This window comes from Streptopelia decaocto (assembly GCF_964273445.1).
Source record: "Streptopelia decaocto genome assembly, chromosome: 6".
Classification (NCBI taxonomy): domain Eukaryota; kingdom Metazoa; phylum Chordata; class Aves; order Columbiformes; family Columbidae; genus Streptopelia; species Streptopelia decaocto.
In genome coordinates this window covers 26,529,306-26,549,928 of record NC_138660.1, presented here as the reverse complement: position 1 = coordinate 26,549,928, position 20,623 = coordinate 26,529,306, and the positions used below count along the sequence as shown (strand labels likewise).

At 47.8% G+C, this 20,623-nt stretch overlaps 2 protein-coding genes across 2 annotated transcripts; one reads left to right on the top strand and one right to left on the bottom strand.

Annotated features, from left to right (window-relative positions):
• Positions 1–100: 100 nt before the first annotated feature.
• Positions 101–10,767, bottom strand: DTYMK (deoxythymidylate kinase). The gene is made up of 5 exons (XM_082056740.1): positions 10,606–10,767; positions 8,788–8,896; positions 7,884–7,974; positions 4,354–4,551; positions 101–2,071 (listed from the first exon to the last, which is right to left on the bottom strand). The coding sequence occupies exons 1-5, from the start codon at positions 10,733–10,735 to the stop codon at positions 1,961–1,963; spliced, it is 639 nt and encodes a 212-aa protein (XP_081912866.1). The 5' UTR covers positions 10,736–10,767; the 3' UTR covers positions 101–1,960.
• A 141-nt stretch (positions 10,768–10,908) lies between these two features.
• On the top strand, positions 10,909–20,501 carry ING5 (inhibitor of growth family member 5). Its single transcript, XM_082056739.1, has 8 exons — positions 10,909–11,065; positions 11,561–11,632; positions 13,224–13,390; positions 14,852–14,963; positions 15,779–15,872; positions 16,779–16,914; positions 17,067–17,128; positions 17,981–20,501. The coding sequence occupies exons 1-8, from the start codon at positions 11,029–11,031 to the stop codon at positions 18,021–18,023; spliced, it is 723 nt and encodes a 240-aa protein (XP_081912865.1). The 5' UTR covers positions 10,909–11,028; the 3' UTR covers positions 18,024–20,501.
• The last annotated feature ends 122 nt before the right edge of the window (positions 20,502–20,623 follow it).

Below are 20,623 nucleotides of genomic sequence, written 5' to 3'. Positions count from 1 at the left end.
ACGGAGGGTGGTGGCGGCTGGTACCCGGGAACACCGTCAGCAATGGCAGTTTTTACCCTTTTAGCGCAATACGAAGGCAGATGGGAGCAAAAGTTAAGTAATGTGCAATAGTGACTTTGTCTCCCTTTTGGTGTATCCCATAGGACAAGAGGCCGCTCGAGACGGCTGAGTTGAAGGTCCTGCCCCAGAGGTGAGCACCTGCAGACAGGCTGGCAGAAAAGGGAAAAAAACACTTCCACAGCAATTCTGCTCCTTGAATTTTAAGCTACACAGCACTTCTCTGCTTCTGCAACAGCCCAAGCCCTTCCAGGACAGGACATGCTTTTTTGGCAACTCTCTGCCACGTCTGCTTTTGAGATGGAGGGGAAAGAGCCAGGCAGAGGCTGAAAAGTTTTGGCGTTGGTAGGTAGAAAATGAAACTTACTTTCTTTAAGACAGCAGGCCTGCTGTTTAGCTATTTACCCAACAGCTTTCCATTGTATCTGCCTCCAGCCAGCCTTCCAAACCCCAGCTCGGCAGCAGCAAACGGTACAGAACTCAGCGTAGTCAATTCAATCACCCCTTTTCATGTTTTGCTGTGGAAGGGTAGATCGCACCTCTTGAAGCAGGAGGCTGCACCCTCTGTTGCTGTTGGTCAGTCCTTTCTGTTGAGGGATAATCACTTGGGACACTTCTTCTTCGTGATTTGTACACAAGAAGAGTTACCTCGTATTTCATCTTCATGCTTTTGTGGTTAAGGACAGCTCATCCAGACAAGATTTTACCTGCGTGTTAACACAACCCCAATAACAGAGCTAAGCTCAGCTTTCTTAAATATTTTACCGGGTATTTCTGGCTTGTTAAGAGCCTAAAGCTAATATGAATTAAATGACTTCTGCAGGCCATCATCTTCCAGTGTTGCTGGAAGTTCGGGGTCACCTTCACAGGAGTTTCTGCTCCCAGCTGCTGTGTGCCTGTAGAGTGAAGGCAGCAGATGATGCATTAACAATTTTGATTTAAACACTTCCCTTCCTCTCCCTGGTAGTGGATCAGTTCAATCAGCCTCTCTAAGCATTAGAGCAGGATTTAGTCTCTGTATTGGCCATCAACCCGGTCCGTGCTGCTGGAGGGTTAATAGCCCAGCAGGTAGAGATGTGAATTCTGCTGCTCATCCCTTTATTAGTGCAAATGATTCAATTTAACATCCTAGTTTACTGTAGTTTTACTGCTAGGAACTCGTAGCTGATCTGGTTGGGCAGCGCTGTTTAAATTCCACTTGGTTCTGTGTATGGGAGTTACAAGTGTGACTCAACCAGTCGAAATGTATGTGCTGCTCACCCTTCGAACTGGCCTTGCTCTCAATCAGCTACAACAACCACTTCAGCCTCTCACCTGCTCACAGCAGCTCAGTTTCTGTCTCATTCTCACTGATCAGCTGGGGAGCAGACTTGTCGTTCCCTTCATCCCACAGCTCTAGCAAACCGCTCGCCCTGGATTTAGTGCCTGAACCACAGCAGTTTCACCTCCCACATATCCTTCTAGGACATAAGTGATCGTACTGAAAAAAAACAAAAGGGGGGATGGGAAATGCCCTGTGCAAAATGTTAAAAATAGTAATTTATTAGCAAGCCTTCTACAAACTGGTTTCAGCACAGGGGATGTGTTTGACTAGAGAGGCAGTTCCCCAGAATGGGGAATTCTGTTGCTGCTGCACCCTGGGCTCCCGCACACCTGCGTGACAGGACTGGGGCTGCAACAACAGCTCCTCCTTGGCCTAGGGAGGGTTTGAATGAGGAATTTGTTACATGCTTGTCGCATTTTCACTTATAAAATACAGCAAGAACTACACAGGCCAGAGGGGAAGAGCAGATAAAACCACGAGGATATCCGCACTATGGTGGTCCAGAATACATGGGGTCTACGCGGCAGTTCCTGGCAGGTGATGTCGTTATGCAAGCGGGGAAGATCCAAATGGTGAGTTTTATTTCCAGAGTTCTCCCAAAGGTTTATTCTGAACCTCACGCATGGTTTCCTCCGCGATGGACTTGATTTCTCTGTGCAAGTCTTCGATGCCCTTTGAAGCATCCATGGTCTGTTTGCAAGAGAAAAACACAGAAACATGTTCCTCAATTAACACCATCAAATGAGAAAAACCACAGAAACGTGTTCCTCAATTAACACCATCAAATGAGAAAAACCACAGAAACGTGTTCCTCAATTAACACCATCAAATGAGAAAACCTCTCCTGGCTGTTTTATCTGCTCCCCCCCGTTACACACTGCTGTGACAATTCACAGTGAAAGGAGCTAATGACACCTCCTGTGTGCTATTTCTGGAGTGGAATTGGAAAAATGTGGTTTATTTAGGAATAGACATTAATGCAGTAGATGTGGGGCTGGATGAAAGGACATGGAAGAAGCTGCTGCTGTGTATTGTTTGCTGACAGTCTTTGGGGACTGTTCTCCATCCTGTACTGCAGTCCCCAGAAACATCTGGTATTGATCCTTCAGTGGTTCTTCAGAATGAACTCCACCCATGTTTGTAGGAACCACTGAAAATTCATTGTGTGATGGTCCAATTTCAGATTTGTCGGGGTTTTTAAACACTGCCAGAGGTCGGTGAAGGTGGTTGTGCTGTACAATGCTGCTTTTCCTCAGCGTGACGGTTACAGAACAGCAGCATCGCTGCTGGGTGGCCGAGTGTCAAGAAGGATTTGATATCGCAGAACCACAGAAACATTTGGTTGGAAGAGACCCTCAGGATCATCAAGTCAAATGGTTCCCCACCCCTGGCACTGCCCCATGTCCTGAGAACCTCATGTCCGTCTGTCCAACCCTCCAGGGATGGTGACTCCAGCACTGCCCTGGGCAGCCTGTTCCGATGCCCCACAGCCCTTTGGGGAAGAAATTGTTCCCACATCCAACCTCAACCTCCCCTGGCGCAACTTGAGGCCGTTTCCTCTGCTCCTGGCGCTTGTTCCTGGGGAGCAGAGCCCGACCCCCCGGCTCCAAGCTCCTTTCAGGCAGTTCAGAGATCAGAAGGTCTCCCCTCAGCTCCTGTTCTCCAGCTGAACCCCCCAGCTCCCTCAGCCGCTCCCATCACACTTGTGCTCCAGCCCCTCACCAGCTCCGTTCCCTTCTCTCCACTCGCTCCAGCATCTCAAGGCCTTTCTATGCTCGTTTCAGGGACACCCCTTCATCATCTGTTCTCACATGTATCTGTACTTCAGAGTATTTTAAACAGATGTGTTGCTTTATGTGAAAACACCTTTCAAGGAATGGATAGAAAACAGAAGAGATAACAGATGACAGATAATAAGAGAGATGTGTTTTGCTGCTGGAATCTCTGGAAAAATCAGAGTTTACGGACTATACATTGCCTCATATGACCGCACATTTATTTTTGTTAAATTAATTCCTTTTGTTTTTCTTGTGTTAGGGTGCGTGTTTCCTATCAATCTATTTTTTCCATTACTTGTGAGGTAGGAAAGGCAATTTCCTACCATAGCTTTTACTGGAATAAAAGTCCTAGTTTGGTGATTGTTGTACTTTTAGGTCCTTCATGTTCTGGCAGTACACAAAAACTCCTTTGTGTTACACATTCCTGTTTACCTGTGAAGGATTAATTTTACCTTGCGCAGTCTGATCATATGGTACATCTGTGTGCACCTCCAGCTTATGGAATTTATCCATAACCCATGTCCTCCTATGTCTGCGTGACAGCTTCAGGACAAACAGAAGATGCTGCACATTTTTCATGATGGAGGGTGATGGAGATGGTAAAAAGGATGCCCACACTAGAAAACCTCAGCCTGGGTGATTATTAATATACAGAGGATAAACAGAGAATGCTTTATCTTCTGGGATAAAGCAGCGCTCTGCAAACAGCTCCAAGGGATGAGTGAGAAGGAAAAGCGTGGAACAAAAAAAGATGATGTATCTGGAGAGACCTGTGGAAACAGTGAGGCAGCAAACACTGAGGTAGAGCGGCCCCGTGAGAAGGGAGGGGATAATGGCTAAGGGAGGGCCCCAGAAACCTGCAGCGATTCCAGGCTCCTCGGCAGAAGCTGCGAGACCCGAAGCAAACGGAGATGGGGAAGAGCACGGATGTGTCCTGCTGCTGCCCACCCAGGCTTGTCAGTTTAAGAAAGAGAATGATTTCCTGAAAGTTCTTTTCAAAAATCTTCTCCCCACCCCAACATGGCCCTATAGGGTGTCCTGGGACAGCGCAGTGTCCTCTCTGCCACAGGTCCCCGTGCCCTTGGCTGACACCCAGTGTGTCCCCCTGACCAGGAGCACAGGGCACAATTTGGGAGCTGCCACAAGACACCCCCACCCTGCTCCGTGACAGGCCTGTTAGCGTTCTTCCCTCACCTTCCAGTTTAACGTCTTGTCCTTCATCAGATGGTAATAGGACTGCAGGACTTTCTCTTGGAAGGAGCTGTTCTCGTAACGTTCATTTCCAAAGTTCCCTCGTTCCGCTGCTTCTTCCGGGCTCAGCTGAAGAAACAGGATCAGATCCGGCTTTGGGAGTCCAACGTCTGGCTGTTTGCACCAGTCCAGGCAGAAGTTCTGTCCCAAAAAAAGACAGGCGAGTTTGAGGTGAAAGGAACGTGAAAGAAGGAATTTAGCTGGAGAGTGGGGTGGGGAAGGAACAGAGGGAGCAGAGGTACAGCCCAAAACACTAAGCACAGGTGCACAAACTGAAACGGATATATCCCAGCTTACCATGTGGGAATTCAGTCCTGGTAATTGCAGGGACCAGGTTTTGCTCAGTGCTCTGCACCTCTCAGCTTACTGAAGTCAGAGAGAGCTGGAGATTTTAACATCTCTTCTGCAGAGCCCATCAGCACTAAATACTGAGTCACCTTCTGAGTCCCCATACAGCTGTGATCAGTCCAAGACTGTCACCAGTCCAGAAGAAAGCTGCTCCCAAATACAAACATGGCGCAGCTTGTGTGTGGATCTTTCTGGGCCCATGGAGACATCTTTTCAAACACCCACCCTTCCCAGGAACTTCAGCCTAGACACAAGAGAGACAAAGCTTTCCAACTTTTGAGGTCCCTTCCAATCCCTAACATTCTGTGATTCTGTGAACTTCCGGATCTTGTTGACAGATTTCAAGACTTCCACCAGGACAGATGAATCCACAATATTGTGGGGAGACTACTGAGGCTTGTCTGCTTACTGCTCATCCACACGGGCACTGACAACGCCATGAGGGCGATTTTAAACATGTCCAGAGTGACTGCGGGGTGCTGGAGGTGGGTGCAGGGCATGGGGGGAAGGATCTCCTTGATTCTTCCAGGGATCGGGGAAAGGCTTGGGCAGGGATGACTGTGAGTCAGCTCCTGGCTGATACAGCAGGCAGGGTGCAGCTTCTACAACCACAGGATGCTCTTTATGGGTCAACAGCTCCAGAGCAGCATCTTTCAGATGAGGAAAGGCTGAGAGAGCTGGGGCTGTTGAGCTGGAGAAGAGAAGCTGAGAGGGATCTGATCAATGGGATCAATAGCTCAGGGTGCGTGTCAGAGGATGGACCAGACTCTGTTCAGTGGTGCCCAACGCCAGGGTGAGGGGCAACGAGCACAGACTGAAACACAGGAGGCTCCATCTGAACATGAGCAGAAACTTGTTTGCTGGGAGGTGCCAGAGCCTGGCCCAGGCTGCCCAGAGCGGGTGTGGAGTCTCCTTCTCTGAGACATTCGAACCCGCCTGGACCCACCTGTGTGATCTGCTCTGTGACCCTGCGTGAGCAGGGCTGGGCTGGGGGTCTACAGAGATCCCTTCAACCCCAACCAGCCTGGGATTTTGTGAATGGGATTCACCTGACAAAGTAGGACCAGAGTGTCTGTACCAACAGGTACAGGGCCAGGGAGGAGATCTCTGAACTGGGTACATCAGGGGAAGGTTTGATCTGCAGAGAACTGAAGGTGGGAGGCCAGGGAGAAACATCTGGGGGATGATACGATAATGGAGGCTGTGCAGGAATAGCGGAAGAACGGTAAGAACTGTAAATACGCCCAAGAGACTGCAGCTGGGGGATGGAAAAACATGTAAATCACAAGTAGGACCTCTGTGTTTAGATAGTGGGCCTGTGATAGGAGTCATAAAGGCACCTTATCACACATCATTGCTGATTTTAGATATCACTGCAGGCACAGGTCAAAGCAGTGTGGTAAACTGTGCCTGAGTGAATCCCCACACGCAGGCTGAAACAAGCAGACTTGTTGATCTTCCACCAGGGCTGAATTCTGCAACGCCTGCATCTCTGCTTGCATCCCCTCTGCCCGGGAGCTCAGGTGCTGCATCCGAGATCCCCCGGTAGCAAGGTAACTAAAATAAATCTGCTCTTTGCAAACACAGAAGCAATCCAGGTTTCTAGAGCATGATGAAGAAATTCTTGGCATGGCAATCAATAAGCCATTGGGGCACAGACCGCCTGAGCTTAGGGAATTATTGGCTGTGCTGCTTCTGGTAGAACTTGGTCAGAAACTGCTTGTATAGAACTCACTTATGCTAAGTAAGTTTGCTCAGCAGAACTTCTTCAAGCTGTGAAACTTTGGAATTTCTTTTTCATTGTGTAAAAAAGGCCTCAGAGTCTTCAAGCTGGAAGACCAGGGGAGCTGCGGCCTGGAGATCAGTGAAGGGACAGGACGGGCCTGACAGAAGAATGTTCTCGCTGGTGCCAAGAACTGATTTTCCTCAGCTGCAGGTGCCAAACAGCATCTGAAGGTCAGGACTTGGACTGACATCCACCTCATGAAAATGCAGAGATCAGTGAAGAACAGGGAGCCCCCAAACTCTAAATTTGGAACTGAGACTGGGGCTGGGACTGGGGGGTAGAATTGTCCAAGTCTTTTCCTGCTGAGGGTCCCTCTCCAGGAGGCACCAGCTCGAGCTGCTCTACACTGCACCTTGGGAATAAATTACCTTTTTTAGAGGAATTTCTGGAATCTGAGTCTTCACTGTGGGAAACCTGCAGAAAACAAACTTCTCTAAGAGCCAGCGACGGGGTGCCCTCCTGGATTTGTTACTCACAAGCAAGAAAGAACTGGTCCAAGATGTGAAGGTCAAGAGCAGCCTTGGCTGCAGCAAACATGAGATGGTGGCTTCAAATCTGGAGAGGAGTCAACAAGACAAAGAGAAGTGCCCGCGTGGACTTCAGGAGAGCAGATTTCTATGTATTAGTGACCTCAGAGCTGGATGTCCTGGGAAACCCACGTGGAAAACAAAGAGGACCTGGAGAGCTGGGTGATGTTCCAGGACAGCTCCTCGGAGCACAGGAACAAACACGGGACTCTGGAGGATGTCAGAGCTGCGCAGAGTGACCCAAAGGGCGGCACACAGAGCTGACTGCTCCCGAGAGCAGACACAAGAGGCACAAGCGGGAACGTGAGAAATTCAGGCTAAATGAAGAAAATAATTTTTACTGTGAAGGTGAACGAACACTGAAAGAAGAGCCCAGAAAGGTGGATTTGCAGCCCTGAAGCTGCTCAGACCTTGGCTGGATACGGTGCCGAGCAGCCAGCCTGCATTAGAGCTACTCTGGAGCAGGAGCTTGGGCTTCGTGACCTCCACAGGTCCCTTCTAATGTATGTGGTTCTGTTATTCTTTACAAATGTATGTGCCAGCAGCCAGAGCAAGCGTGGAGAATCTCAAGTCAACTCGCATCATCATTCTCTAGAGTCAAACAGGCTTCCCAACAACCAGGAGTCTGTCCAGATTCACAAAACGTCACTGAATTAGTTTCTCTGCCCTTTCTGGGGAAGGGCTGGACTCTGGCAAACAAACCATGTCAATACCTGAGCTGGAACTTCCATCTCTCCATTTCATTTCCCCAGAACACTGGCCAGCCCTCCAACTGGAGCCGCCTCCCCAAACACAGCGAGGGGCTCACTCACCTCCTTGGCGCTCGTGAAGGCCACTCCAGAAAAGGCGTATCTGTCAACCACAAGCGTAGTCCCTTGATGCAGTTTCTCTTTCATCAACGGTCTGAAACCCATGGGGGAGAAAAAAATATATAAAGTTACACTCCTTTATAGCGATACAAATGAAAGGAGTTCATCTAAAGGACTCACCAGGGCAGTGTTAATCTAAGTCATCCTTAACAGTGATCATTAGTAGTGTCAGGGTTATCTGTGCTGCTGATGGTGGATAATAGCTATGTGTATTCTGTCTTCTAACAGACAAATAACCTTCCCTTCCTCTTCCTACTTCAAGCAGTGCAGCAGATTTGTGATACACCCTGTCAGAGAAAAGCGTCCTTTATTCACAACAATGACACTTGTTCTCGCAGCTTTCCCAGTCTCCTCAGCACCGCCACTACGGCAGAGTCAGCAACGCTTCTTTTTAAAAATGAAAACATTTTGCAATGGAGCTTTCCAGGTGAAAGTAATGGCCAGCGCCGATTTCCCTGGCTCCACAAGCAAAGACTCGGGAGCCAAAAGCTCAGGCAGCCACTTCCAGCATCGTTTGGACATGATTCCTTAACTTGTCCTTGCACAGACGCCCATGCTGAGCAGGTCTCTCCATTCAGCAAAGAAAGTAAATTCACAGACTGGGCTGGTACAGTCTCAGCCCCCCCAGTTCTTGAACCCAGCAGGGGCTCTGAAATATCCCACCTAATGATTTCAAAACACCAAACAGTGTGATGTGATCTAAGGTTAAATCCAAAGCCACTTCCAGCTATGTTCCCCTTACTAAACAGGGTCATACTCTCGTACCTCCTGTACCCACTGCGAGCTAAAACCGCGGGGGGGATCAGCGCCGCGCGTTTTGTTTTTACAACTGAGCAAAGGTGTTTACACATGTTCCCAGCGGTTGGCGGAGAAGAGCAGGTGAACAGTGTGATCCTCCAGGTTCTTCTCCTTCAGCAGGTAGGAGCTGATCAGCTGCCCGATCTCCGTGGTTCGCTCTGGAAGATACAAGGGGACAAGGAGCAGACGCTGCTCTGAGCCGCTCTCACCAAAGGGGCGTCCGTCTGTCACGGGTGGGAGGTCACTCTGTCTGCAATGGGGGTTTGTTTGTCTGTCTCATGTAGAACTTAGTCTGTCCAGAGTGGGGAGAGAGCCTGTGGGAAATGAGTCTGTCTGATAGTGGAGAAGGTTTGTCTGTCTGTCACCGGTGGGAGGGAGTTGGTCTGTCTGTCACAGGTCTGTCTGAGGAAAGGGGTACATCTGTCACAGGTTGGAGGGCTCCAGGGCTGGATGTACTGATAAGAACAAAAGTATTGTAACAAGACCAGGCCTAATGTAACAAGACTAGACCTAAAGCAACAGAATATTCGTAGAGAAACAAGAGCTGCAGAGATTGGACAAGAGGCAAAGCAGAATGTTCCTGGTTTGCAAGCTCGGAAAGAGGGATGTTCCACTAGATGAAGAAAGAGCTATGTGACTTTTGCTGTGCAGTAACACAGAACAACACACACGCTCAAGAAACCAGGTCAAGGAGCCAGCACGTGTCATCCAAGAGGCACAGAGCACGAAGAGACCCCATGTGAAGAGACTCAAATATCAAAACAGGACTTTCAACAAAGGGCGTGGTTATGGAAATAATCTGTGTTTAATGCATGAACTAAGCGGTTGAAACAAATGAAAGTGCAATTAGTGTCTGTAATAAATACCGAGAAACGTGAATCACGTGTGCACTTGGTTAGAGGGAAGATCCTCCCTGCGTCCAACATGCTGGATAAACAGATAAATAAACTTAACAGCAGAGTCAATTACACCGTTAAGCGTCATTCTTTATTTTATCAGCGTTTATCAGATGTTAGCTATAGCTGTTTAGTGTCTTACTTACAATACATCTGTTAATTATTAAACTAAGCACTCTGCTTCTAAACAATGTGTCACTTAATCTTCTGTCTCCCTCTTGTCATGCAGAAGGATCTAAAACTTGAAAAATAACCCCTCGTTTTGCAGGTGGTCAGAAAGCATCGACCATGTCGATTGGTTAATGATGGGTATGTCTTTTGTAACTTAATCACAGCATACGTTAATTTGGCAGCATCTCTTCACTGTCTGTACCTAAATCAGCTTGTAAAGCAGCCTCGCAAAACCTGGAGCGAGAAACTTGTGCTGGTGGGAGTGGATAAACCGATGAACGCTGAAAACAATTGCCTTAACCACAGTTTAAAAGCATACATTTGTGTCAATAAATTTTAAACTGTTGTGCAGGCGGACTTTGTGTTCCCAAAGTGAAGGTAATTTTCTTGTGGCTGGTAAACACGAAAGCATAAACAGATAAACAGTTTAACTTTTTAAATAAGCATTACCAGCTTAAAGCAGGTTGTTATAAGGCTTGCAACACATTTAATTTGGCCTCAAAGCGCGTCCATCGAGTTTTACTCTGTGACTGCCTACAGCAGCCCAGACTGTTTAGGGGCCCAAATCACAAAAAATTAAGTGAGGGGGAATAAAAGAGCAACACGAAAATATAAGTTTTGTAGAGACGAGCGGGTGGGTTGTGAGGGAAAGGGCGCAGAGCAGGGGCGCAGACAACGCGGGTTTATGGGACGGCAGCTTCTCCTCAGCGGTACCACAAGGCCCTCAGACGCGGCCCCGCACGCCCCGGCCGTTCCTCCCTGTCCCCCCGCCAGCCCCCGCGGGCACCGGCACCCCGTACCGGGGAAGCGGAGGAGGTCGGCGCGGTGCCCCTGTGCCCGCAGCGCCTCCACCAGCCGCCGGCTCTGGGTGCTCTTCCCGGTCCGGTCCACTCCCTCCAGCACGATCAGCGCTCCCCGCCGGCCCGCCATTGCGCGCGCTGCGCCCACCCTGCCCCTTCCGCCGCCGCCCGGCCAATCCCAGCCAGCTCCCAGGGCCGCTCTAGGCAGCCGACAGACATGGAGGCGCTGAGGTTACGCCGTGAGGCGGGAAGCGAGGCTCCGCCCCCCGATGGGCACGCCCCCTCATGAATATTCAGCGAGAGCGTCCCCGGCGACCAATAGGCGCTGGGCGCGCTGTGAATATGGGATGAGGCCGGAGCCGCGGCGCTTGTAATGCGGGCCCGGCAGGCGGCGGGAAGCGGCGGCGGGAAGCGGGGTGCAAGATGGCGACCGCCATGTACCTGGAGCACTACCTGGACAGTGAGCGCGGGGCCGGGGGGGGGGCGGCGGGTGGCTGAGGGCGGGGGGGTAAACGGCGGACACGGCGGCGGCCGCGGCGGGGGCGGCGGCGGGAATTAGAGCTGCGCCACGGGCTGGCCGGCGGGGCGGTGCCGTGCTGCGTCATCAGCCGCCGCCGTGGTGCGTCATCGCTGCGCGCCGGGCGCGGAAGCCGTGGCGGGCGGCACGGTGACAGCGGCCCGGCCGCAGCGGCCCCTCCGGGCGGTCCCCGCAGTGGCACCGGCCGGGTCGCGCCGGCCCCCGCCGCCCGGCAGCACCATGCGCGGGGCTCCGCGGTTCCTGCCCCGCTGTGCGCCGTCACCTCGGGGCCCGAGCGTGTCCGTCCGTTCTCCCGGTGCCAGCGGGCGCTTTACGGTACGTTGAGCCAAACGCGCGGTCACTGCGGTTTCCCCGTGTGAGGTGCGGGGGTCTCGGGGGGAGAACGAGCGGTGGAGCTGATGGATCTTTCCGTTCCAGGTATCGAGAACCTGCCGTGTGAGCTGCAGAGGAACTTCCAGCTGATGCGGGAGCTGGATCAGAGGACAGAAGGTGCGTTTGTTGGCCCAGGACAGCCCGGTTGAGCAGACAGAGTGGAGAGAAGCTGCTAAATTAATGTACACTGTGATTAAGTTACAAAACACGTACCCATCATTAACCATTTGACAAGAGATAAATGCTTCCTGACCACCTGCAAAACGAGGGGATGTTTCTTAAGTTTTAGATCCTTCTGCACGACAAGAGGGACACAAAAGGTTAAGTGACACATTGTTTAGAAGCAGAGTGCTTACTTTATGTTTAACTATTAATTAATACATGTATTGTGAGAAACTAAACAATTATAGCTAACATCATCAATTATTTCTTAGTATAAATGTATGTCAAATTTTTCAAAAATTGTAATGCATATGTAATAATTATGTGAATATAAGCAACGCAAGAGCATCCAGTGTTTGGAGCACTTATGGACGATGATCCCCAGCGCTGATAAAATAAAGAATGACGCTTAACAGTATAATTGGCTCTGCTGTTAAGCTTATTTCTCTGTTTCAAGATACGAGGTACTGTTTATTGTAGAGCTGCCCAAGCCTGGATGCTGGAATAAAGTCAAATACGCCAGATAGAAAAGGACCAGATGTTATTTACAAAACCATATCTCCCTCAGGAGACCTCTGAAGAACCAGTTGGTTGCACATTTGCATATTGGTTACAGAATCATTTTAGCGTCTAATGAGTGACGTTCAGCTCAGGGACACTTTGTCCAACAGTCTCGAGATGTGTTAAAGCAAGACAGTGAATTGTGCAGCTTCAAATGTCTAAAGCTGCAAGGTCAGCGGTGCCTGTGGCTCCTGATGAGGTGTTTGCAAGTGCCTCTTTGTCCTGTGAGCAGACTGACCCAAAGCTGACAGGATTTACATATCCGTAGGTTGGCAATTGACAGGATTTATTCATTTAAATGATAATGACGACACTTTCAGGGATTTCGGTGAGTCTGACCAGATCCTCCACCTGAAGGATGAGGAGACATTCAGATTTAGAGGACACATCTCCCCTCTACTGCTCTTCCCTTTCTCGACCTGAGCGCTCCGCAGCATTTCTTAATTTTCCAAGAGGACTCCAGTTCATAGAATTTGATTTTTTCCCAGCAGTTTTGTGTTAGTTTGTCGCGTGTGATCACTGCACCCAATAGGCCCCTTGGATGGCCTCACTTGCGCATATTTGCACAACTACTGAGCTGTAATTGCCGTGACTTGCAAGACTAAATCTTTTTTGAGGCTTATCTTGGTGTCTGGTTGTGCGTTAAAGACTTTCAATCTGAAGCATTAGAATGGTAAACAGCTGCCCAGCAAATGCAACGTTCTGCCTATGGGCAGAAGCTGAAGTTTGTGAACACGTGGGTCTGTTTGTGGTCTGAACTTTGAGCTCCTCCTCTGAATTTAACTGTGAAACACTTAATAAATCAGAATCACACAAGTTTTGAAGAGCGAATACGTTTGTTTCAATTTTTTTAAAGAAACATAGATACATGAAGGGATATGGGGAAGCCAGAAAAACTGTCAGGGGGGGTCTTGTAGGTACTGTAGAGAGGTAGAAGGAGAAAACGGTGCCTTTGGATGATGACTTTCTCACGTGTGCTTTTCAGATAAGAAAGCAGAAATTGACAGTCTCGCCGCAGAATACATTGAATCCGTGAAGAACATGTTGCCCGAGGAGCGAGTGGAACACCTGAAGAAAATCCAGAGCGCCTACAGCAAATGCAAGGAGTACAGCGACGATAAAGTGCAGCTGGCCATGCAGACCTACGAGATGGTGAGGATCACGGCCAGCGGGGCTTCTCTTAAAAAGGGGTTTGCTCTGGAATATCTGACTGAAACAAAGTAGGAGTTTGCAAGCTTATTGTTCTTACTGTTGCCCTCTCCAGGAAGCCTCCTCTTGTTTTATCGGTTCTGTGTCAAGTAGGCTTAAATGACACAAGAGGGGAATTTTTCACGATGAGAACAATCAGGCATTGTAATAATGTCCCCAGGGAAGTGGTGGATTCCCCAGTGTTGGTCACATTTAAGGTTCAGATGGATAAGGCGCTGGGCCAGCTCGTCTAAGCTGGGATTATGCCCAGGTTGGACCAGATGATCCTTGTGGGCCCTTCCAACCCGGGATTAAGTGATTCTATGATTTTGTGATCCTGCTTGGAGATTTCTTGATCGCTCTGATGTGTAATAATGTCAGCAAATTTACCACGCTCCCTCCTCCCCAGCGGCTCCCCGGTCACCCGCTGATTTATTTAGGGCTGCTCTTATCTGTAAGCAACGTTTTTGAAGTAGAATTCTACGTTGTGGAAGAGTTAAAGGAAATATCTTCAATTTCCTTGGTTTCCAAGTGTCAGAGTGGCCCTGTCAGCTCCACCATTCTGGTTGTATGTTGGACACCAAACTTCCCTCAATAGACCTGGTGGGAGAATATTATTTTAAGATGCAGCTTTCCACTTTTCTTCTGCCCCTACTCCTTATGTCCATTTAGCTGTCCCTTGAACAACTTTTCTTTCTCTCTATTTTATACATTTAACTGTACTTGACGTGTTTCCTCCAGCTTCTAGAGATGCTTATTGCCATCAAATACTGCAGGAAGGGAAATTACTTCACAGGGATGGAGAAGCGTTCTAGATAACGGGTAATTTGAGGACAAGGTGCTGCAGAAACACAATCTGGGGGTGGCTTGAAATACCCTTGTTACTTCTCTGTTCTGTAAACTATGTTATTGTAGCCAGGATGGTACAAGGAACTTGCTGAGCGTGGATTTTTCTCAATATTGGAGTCAGCAGAAGCCTGTATTTATTACTAAATTTCTTTTAAGAGGATCCCGGTGAAAAGCCGGGAAAAACAGGCTGATCTCAACACTTTTTCATGGGCATTTTGAAAATTGCAAGGAGAAAAAAGTTATTTTTAATACTTCTCATCGTCTTGTTTCGTTCTGCGACCGTGAGTCCGAGTTGCTTTGTGCCACCTCCTCCCCTTTTCCTTTGTCTGTAGAGGAACTGGATCCTTTTGTTTTGCCTGTTTTCCTCTGGCTTTTTCTGGTTTTCCTCTGTGCTAATTCCCTTTGCATCTCCCATTTCCCTTTGGTCCATAGTTTGCTCCCCCTTTCACACCTTGCTCTGAAGTCGCATATTCCCGTTCTTGCCGATAAAGGCCAAGTCACCAGACCTTCCTGTTCTCATTTGAGGATTTTAATGTATTGTTTCCCAGTTGAGTTTGCGGTTTGCCCTTTGCGCAGGTGGACAAGCACATCCGCCGGCTGGACGCCGACCTGGCGCGCTTCGAAGCGGATCTGAAAGATAAACTGGAAGGCAGCGACTTTGAAAACTCTGGATCTCGAAGCCTGAAAAGTGCGTAACTTTGAGGCGCTTGACAACCCTTCTGTGCGTATCGAACCAGAGAGGCCAAAATATTCCGGAGGGAGAAAAGTTACACCATAGTGTCTTCTCTACTTATTTTTAGTACTCTTCAAATATTTACAGTGGGCAGTAGATGAGGAAAATTCTAGCTGGTGTTCTTACAGCTCTGGAGTGTAACAGTTTTAGCTTCAGGCTTGAACTGTTACTGAGTCAGTTCTAAGCTCTTTTTGAGGAGAAGATGTTTGTCTTTTTTCCTCCTTTTTGCCAGAATGTGAGTGCTAATCGAGCTAAAAACAGTGAGAAAAGTTAGGAGTTAAAGGCACGGTACCATTTATTGTAATGTGTAGTGGAAATCTCGTGTGACGACAGTGAAACCCAAGCGTGGCGAACGCCAGCGCAGCTTTATGCCTTTGAACTGTGAAATAAGGGGTAAGGTCATGGATTAAAATAAGTTACGTTAGTTATTGAGGAACCAATTGACTGGCTGAGCGTTTATAAGCGTACTGAGGTTTTAAAAGGAAATATTACAGCATGTCTAATCAAATACGATGCTATTTATATCGTGTGCAATGATACGGGCTCGTATTGTACTGCAGTGATTTAATTGCCAAAATTGTGAACGCAAGAGTTTCTTGCTCTACTACTTGCCCGTTTGTGGCACAAAAACACATTTCAGATTCAGCGTTTTGTATTCGCTTATGTATGAAATAAGGTTTTCAAAATGATAAACGCATCGAAGGCGAAACGTTTGGAGATGTTTCTGGTTTTCAAATTGGTTGAAATGATGGATTTTTTTCCCTTTACAGAGGGACGGAGTCAGAAGGACAAAAGAAGCTCCCGCGGCCGAGGCAGACGAGCGTCTGAGGAAGATACACCCAAGAAAAAGAAACTCAAAGGAGGGTAAGACAGACCCAGCCGCAGCTGCGGGGACTCGGCCTTGACACTTCATGAATTTTCCACAAGCTCGTGTTACCCTATTTATGACTCAGGTCTGGCCGGTGATCTGCGGTGGGAGTGTTGTGGTCTCACTCCCATTTCATTAGCGTCCTGCTTTGTTAATTAACTCCTTGCTCGGCAGGTGGACGTGCCTGGAATGCCCTCGGGCTGGAAGGACAAGATCAGACTCGCTGCTCTTGGCAAGCTGGGGGAAAATAGCTTTGATTTTTGTCACGGGGCTATTTTTAACAGTTGCTTGTGGTCTTGATTGTAAAAAGTAACACCCATCAAGAGAAAAACGGATGTCGTGTTGTTATCTAGAACTCTTGGAGAATTCTGGGGGCTGTTTTTAGGCAATTGTGTCTTTAGATAGGCTTGAATAATCTAATTTGGTTTTGTGAAGCAAGGAGCAAAGCATGTCCCCTCTGTGATACGATGGGTACTAAAGGGACACTGTCAATTCTGATATTTGCATTGATATTTACATTCCTGTCAGAGCAGGCAGGTTCACTCGTAACGGATAACGAGATAATAATGTATATTAAAACAGATTAGGAGGTGGGGGATATTCTTCTGTGAAGAAGGAGAAGTGATCTGTAGGTTAATTTTGTTATTGTAGCCCTGGTGTCTGCAAATTATTCTCTTAATCCTTTATAGTCAAGCTCATGGTTTGGGTTTGATCCAACCTATCTTATTGTTTTAATTATTGGCTAATACGTGATAACATGGTCTAAACTCTAATGTAGAGTCAGAGTGTTTTAGGGAAGATCTTGTTAAAGCCGCTTTTCCCAGGTGGGATTTAGATCTTGGGGACACGGTGTTGCCTGCGGGTGCCGAGTGTGTTGTCCTCAACCTTTTCCTCGTCCGCAGGTCTGAGTTTGCTGACACCATCCTGTCGGTGCATCCCTCGGATGTCCTGGACATGCCGGTGGACCCCAACGAACCCACCTATTGCTTGTGTCACCAGGTGTCCTACGGAGAGATGATTGGCTGTGACAACCCAGACGTAAGCACTGGAGATTATTTATTTTCAGGTGTTTGCTTCGTCACAGCGCTGTGAAATCCTAGTGGGGGGGCTCGCTCGATTAGGTTGTACAAAGTGAATGTTTGTGAAACGCTGAGCATCTCCTCTGAGGGTTTTTCCTTTCTGTTTTGCAGTGCCCCATCGAGTGGTTCCACTTTGCCTGTGTGGACCTCACCACCAAGCCAAAAGGGAAGTGGTGAGTATGACAACATACGGCTTTCTGATTTTTATCCAGCTAAATTATCCCTCAAGAATCGCAAAACCCCATTGCGACCCTTCCCGACAGAGAAGCTTTGCTCTTGTCCTCAGGGGGTTTGTATCCTCTACGGCTTGGGATTGCGTTTGTGCAAATGTAGAAGGTACAAGGGGAACCTTTTTCCTAATATCTCCTTCCACGAGAGCCTTTAGATTCTAGTGGGAGCAAAACAAGGACCTGGGCGTATGCAAAATTGTGCGATAAACAGCAGGTTTCAATGTGAGGCTTGTGTGCATGTGTATGTGATCCAGCTCAGGTTTGCTGTGTTATCACATTTTTCCACTTCTGGAAGCAGAGTTTGAAGCCTGCTCTAGGTTCTATTTATGTGCTCATCTTGGAAAGAACCGTAGGCTTGTTCTGTATTTAGTTTCTATTTAATGGGCTCCTCTTGTCTAATTAACAAGGTGCCCATCAGAAGCTTAAGTCAGAGTTAGAGGAAGGAGTGAGTCAGAGGAACGTGCTTATTTTCAGTTGCCCATTGAGGAAGCTTGTGTGGCAAACTTGGAGGGGTTACTTGGAGTAACTTTCTTTTTACTTGGAGCAACTTGTAGGAGAAGGAAATCAAGTGAATCACAAGCCCTGGGACCTTCCCAGTGCTGTCACTTCTACCCACCCGAGCTGCTGCGGTTCCCTTTGTCCATTTGTTCCAGCAATGTCCTGGAAATTGGTGCATTTACTTGAATGGGCTGCTTTTCGACCACCCTCCCACCCGCTCGTTCCCAAATAATAAAAAGGTTTTGGGCTATGTGTCCTTAACTTCAGGAACTAATCACTGCCTCTCTTTCCATGTAGGTTTTGTCCTCGTTGTGTTCAGGAAAGAAAGAAAAAGAAGTAAGGAGTAGAGGGGAATGTGTCCTCCGAGGCAAGAAGAATTTAATATATTCCTCCACTCATGTTGCAATATTATCTTTGATTATTTGTTTGTTTTTCTTTCTGACCTACCCTTCTTTTTCTGGTATGATATTTAATTATCCACTGGCCAGTTGTTATTCCCGTCCTGTTATAAGAAAATGACTTGGGGAGAGAGTCCCAAATCCCTTTGCCACGGGGGTTTTATTTGTGTCACGCTTGCCCAGCACTGAAATCGCTGTTACTATGAAGTGCCTGTGGTCTCCGCTAGTTCATTGGAGTCTGTGAAACCACGTTGCAGGAGAAGGAAATACCCATGTCTTCATGGAAATTGCTTAATGTGGAGCTTGGTGTGGTAGGGAAGAAGGGGTTTTCTCCAGAGCAGCCTCCACAGAAGACGTTGGCTCCATATTTAGCTGTGAAGTTGATTTGTTGTGCCGTTTTTTAGCACAGAAAGGAACGGGAAAGCTGGTGACCTGCCAGTGTCCGTTTCCTCGAAGCCAAGCGCTGACAGGGCAGGGATGGGATAGAGCTGTGATCGCATCTTTTCTTTTTGGGGAATTTCTTCTGTCTACCTCCGCACTGCCTTTATTTTACTTGATCTTGCCCCCCCTACACACAAACCTGAACAGAAGCGAACTGTTTGACTTTACACCCGCTTCTAGAAAAGGTTGGTCTCTTTGGGGAGAAAACCTTTACATAGCAAAGGAATTGTCCTGCAGCATTTATTCGTAACAGTTGAGAGCGCGTTACCTTTCCTGGCCATTTCCATTTCTCTGAAGATCCTTTAAGTCCCTTACTGTGAAGATGAAACCTACAGTATTCTTAGAAGGTTGGATTTATTCATAAAATAAGATGAAGGCCTGATTTTTTTCTGACTCTTATTTGCCTGCGTGGCACTTGGGAGAAAAGTTTTTAAGAGAAGGACTTGAGGACTTGTTGGGGGTTGAACAGCATTTGCTGTGAAGCATTTGCTGTTGAAGAAAGCCATTGAGCAGGATTGTTTGCAAACAACCCCTTGTCTCTTCTGTTTTTTAGAATGGGGGTCCATTTGCATCTTGTTGATCTCTTTAAGCTGCCTTTCAGGTTCTGAATGTGAATCCTTGCTGTCACCATGTGAATCCTTGCTGTCACCATGTGAATCCTTGCTGTCACCGCAGGGGAAGGAAGAGAAGGAAATCAGGAGTAGGAAAACACAAGTTTTTGTGGTTTTTCCTTCCTGTGAGTTATAGAGGAGGCAGAAATTGAGGGAAGAGTAGAGATCACTCTTGTCTTCATATATATCCCCTGTATTATGGGGCTTATCCCCCTACTATAAAAGATGTTGCAGGGATAGGCGGTTTTGCTGGTGGAGAGGGAAAATAAACCAGCCCCAATGCAACTGCCCATGCAGCAGCATGGCCCAGGGTCTGTGAATTTGGCCTTTTGGGTAAAGAAGGAAAACAAAAAACCACTTCTAGTCAGATTCTGGCACCTGTTTCCAAAAGAAAAAAATACATTTTTCCCCTGTTACACTGACCTCTCACTTGTGTTTTGTGATTGAAGAAAGTAGAAGGCGGTTCTCGCCAATTTTCCTTCCCTGCTCCGCTCTGTTGGCCTTTGCAGATGCTGCAAGTCGGGACTGAGAGAAGAAACCTCTTGATACTGAGACAGCTTCCCTGTGGACATTGTGATTTATTGCATCTGCTGTGGGAAAAACCCAAGTTTCTAGGGTCCTTCCATTTAAAGCGCGATGCTGCGCGTTGTATATGAATTTCTGTAGGTGTCTCTGTGGGACGATGCGCATTTGTCGCTGTTGCCATTGCGATGGCACTGGGAAAGCACACAGACAAATCATGCATCCTGGAGACTAGAGTTGATGCCATTTGGGTTTTATTTTCAGAAAGGTGCTTCACTAGGAAGTAGCGTGAGGTACAACATCCTCTTCTTTACGACTTCATGGTGTCAACATCTGACATCTCGTACCAGCAATAAACCGTCCCACTGGGAACGCACCAGCATGGGGCTCTTAGAGGCTCCTTGGCCACTCATGCCTGGCTTTAGAGATATTTCCTTTTGTTTTTTAAAACCCTTATTGACAGAAATACCATTGGGCCTTCATTTTTGCCTATGAAAGGATTTAAATCTTTCTCCTGCATTTTGAATGTACAGTGTTAGCTACGCTTTTCTGGAGAAGGGTGAATGAGACTGTGATACATAAAGGAATGTTCTGCTAAAGATTGTCAAAACCCCCAAATCCCCGCGGGGTTCAGCTTTATCCCAGCTCATCCAAACTGGAGGTGAAATGCCTTTAACTCGATCATTCTATTTTTTTAAAGTAATTAGATCCATGTTCCCTTTGTAAATGGAAAATAAATCTTTTTATTAAAAGGAATGTAAAGTTAAGAAAAAAAAAAGTATATCTGTATTTTTGAGTCATGTGATAATGGATATATTGTTATAAATAAAGTATTTTTGGGAACTTGAGATGTGCGAGTGCGTGTTGCGGGCGGGCCTCCACGGGTCTAGGGGGCGCTGCAACGCTGTGGGGCTGCGCGCATGCGCCTTGTGCGCGCTGAGGGCAGCGGCGCTGCCCTGGGCCTGGCA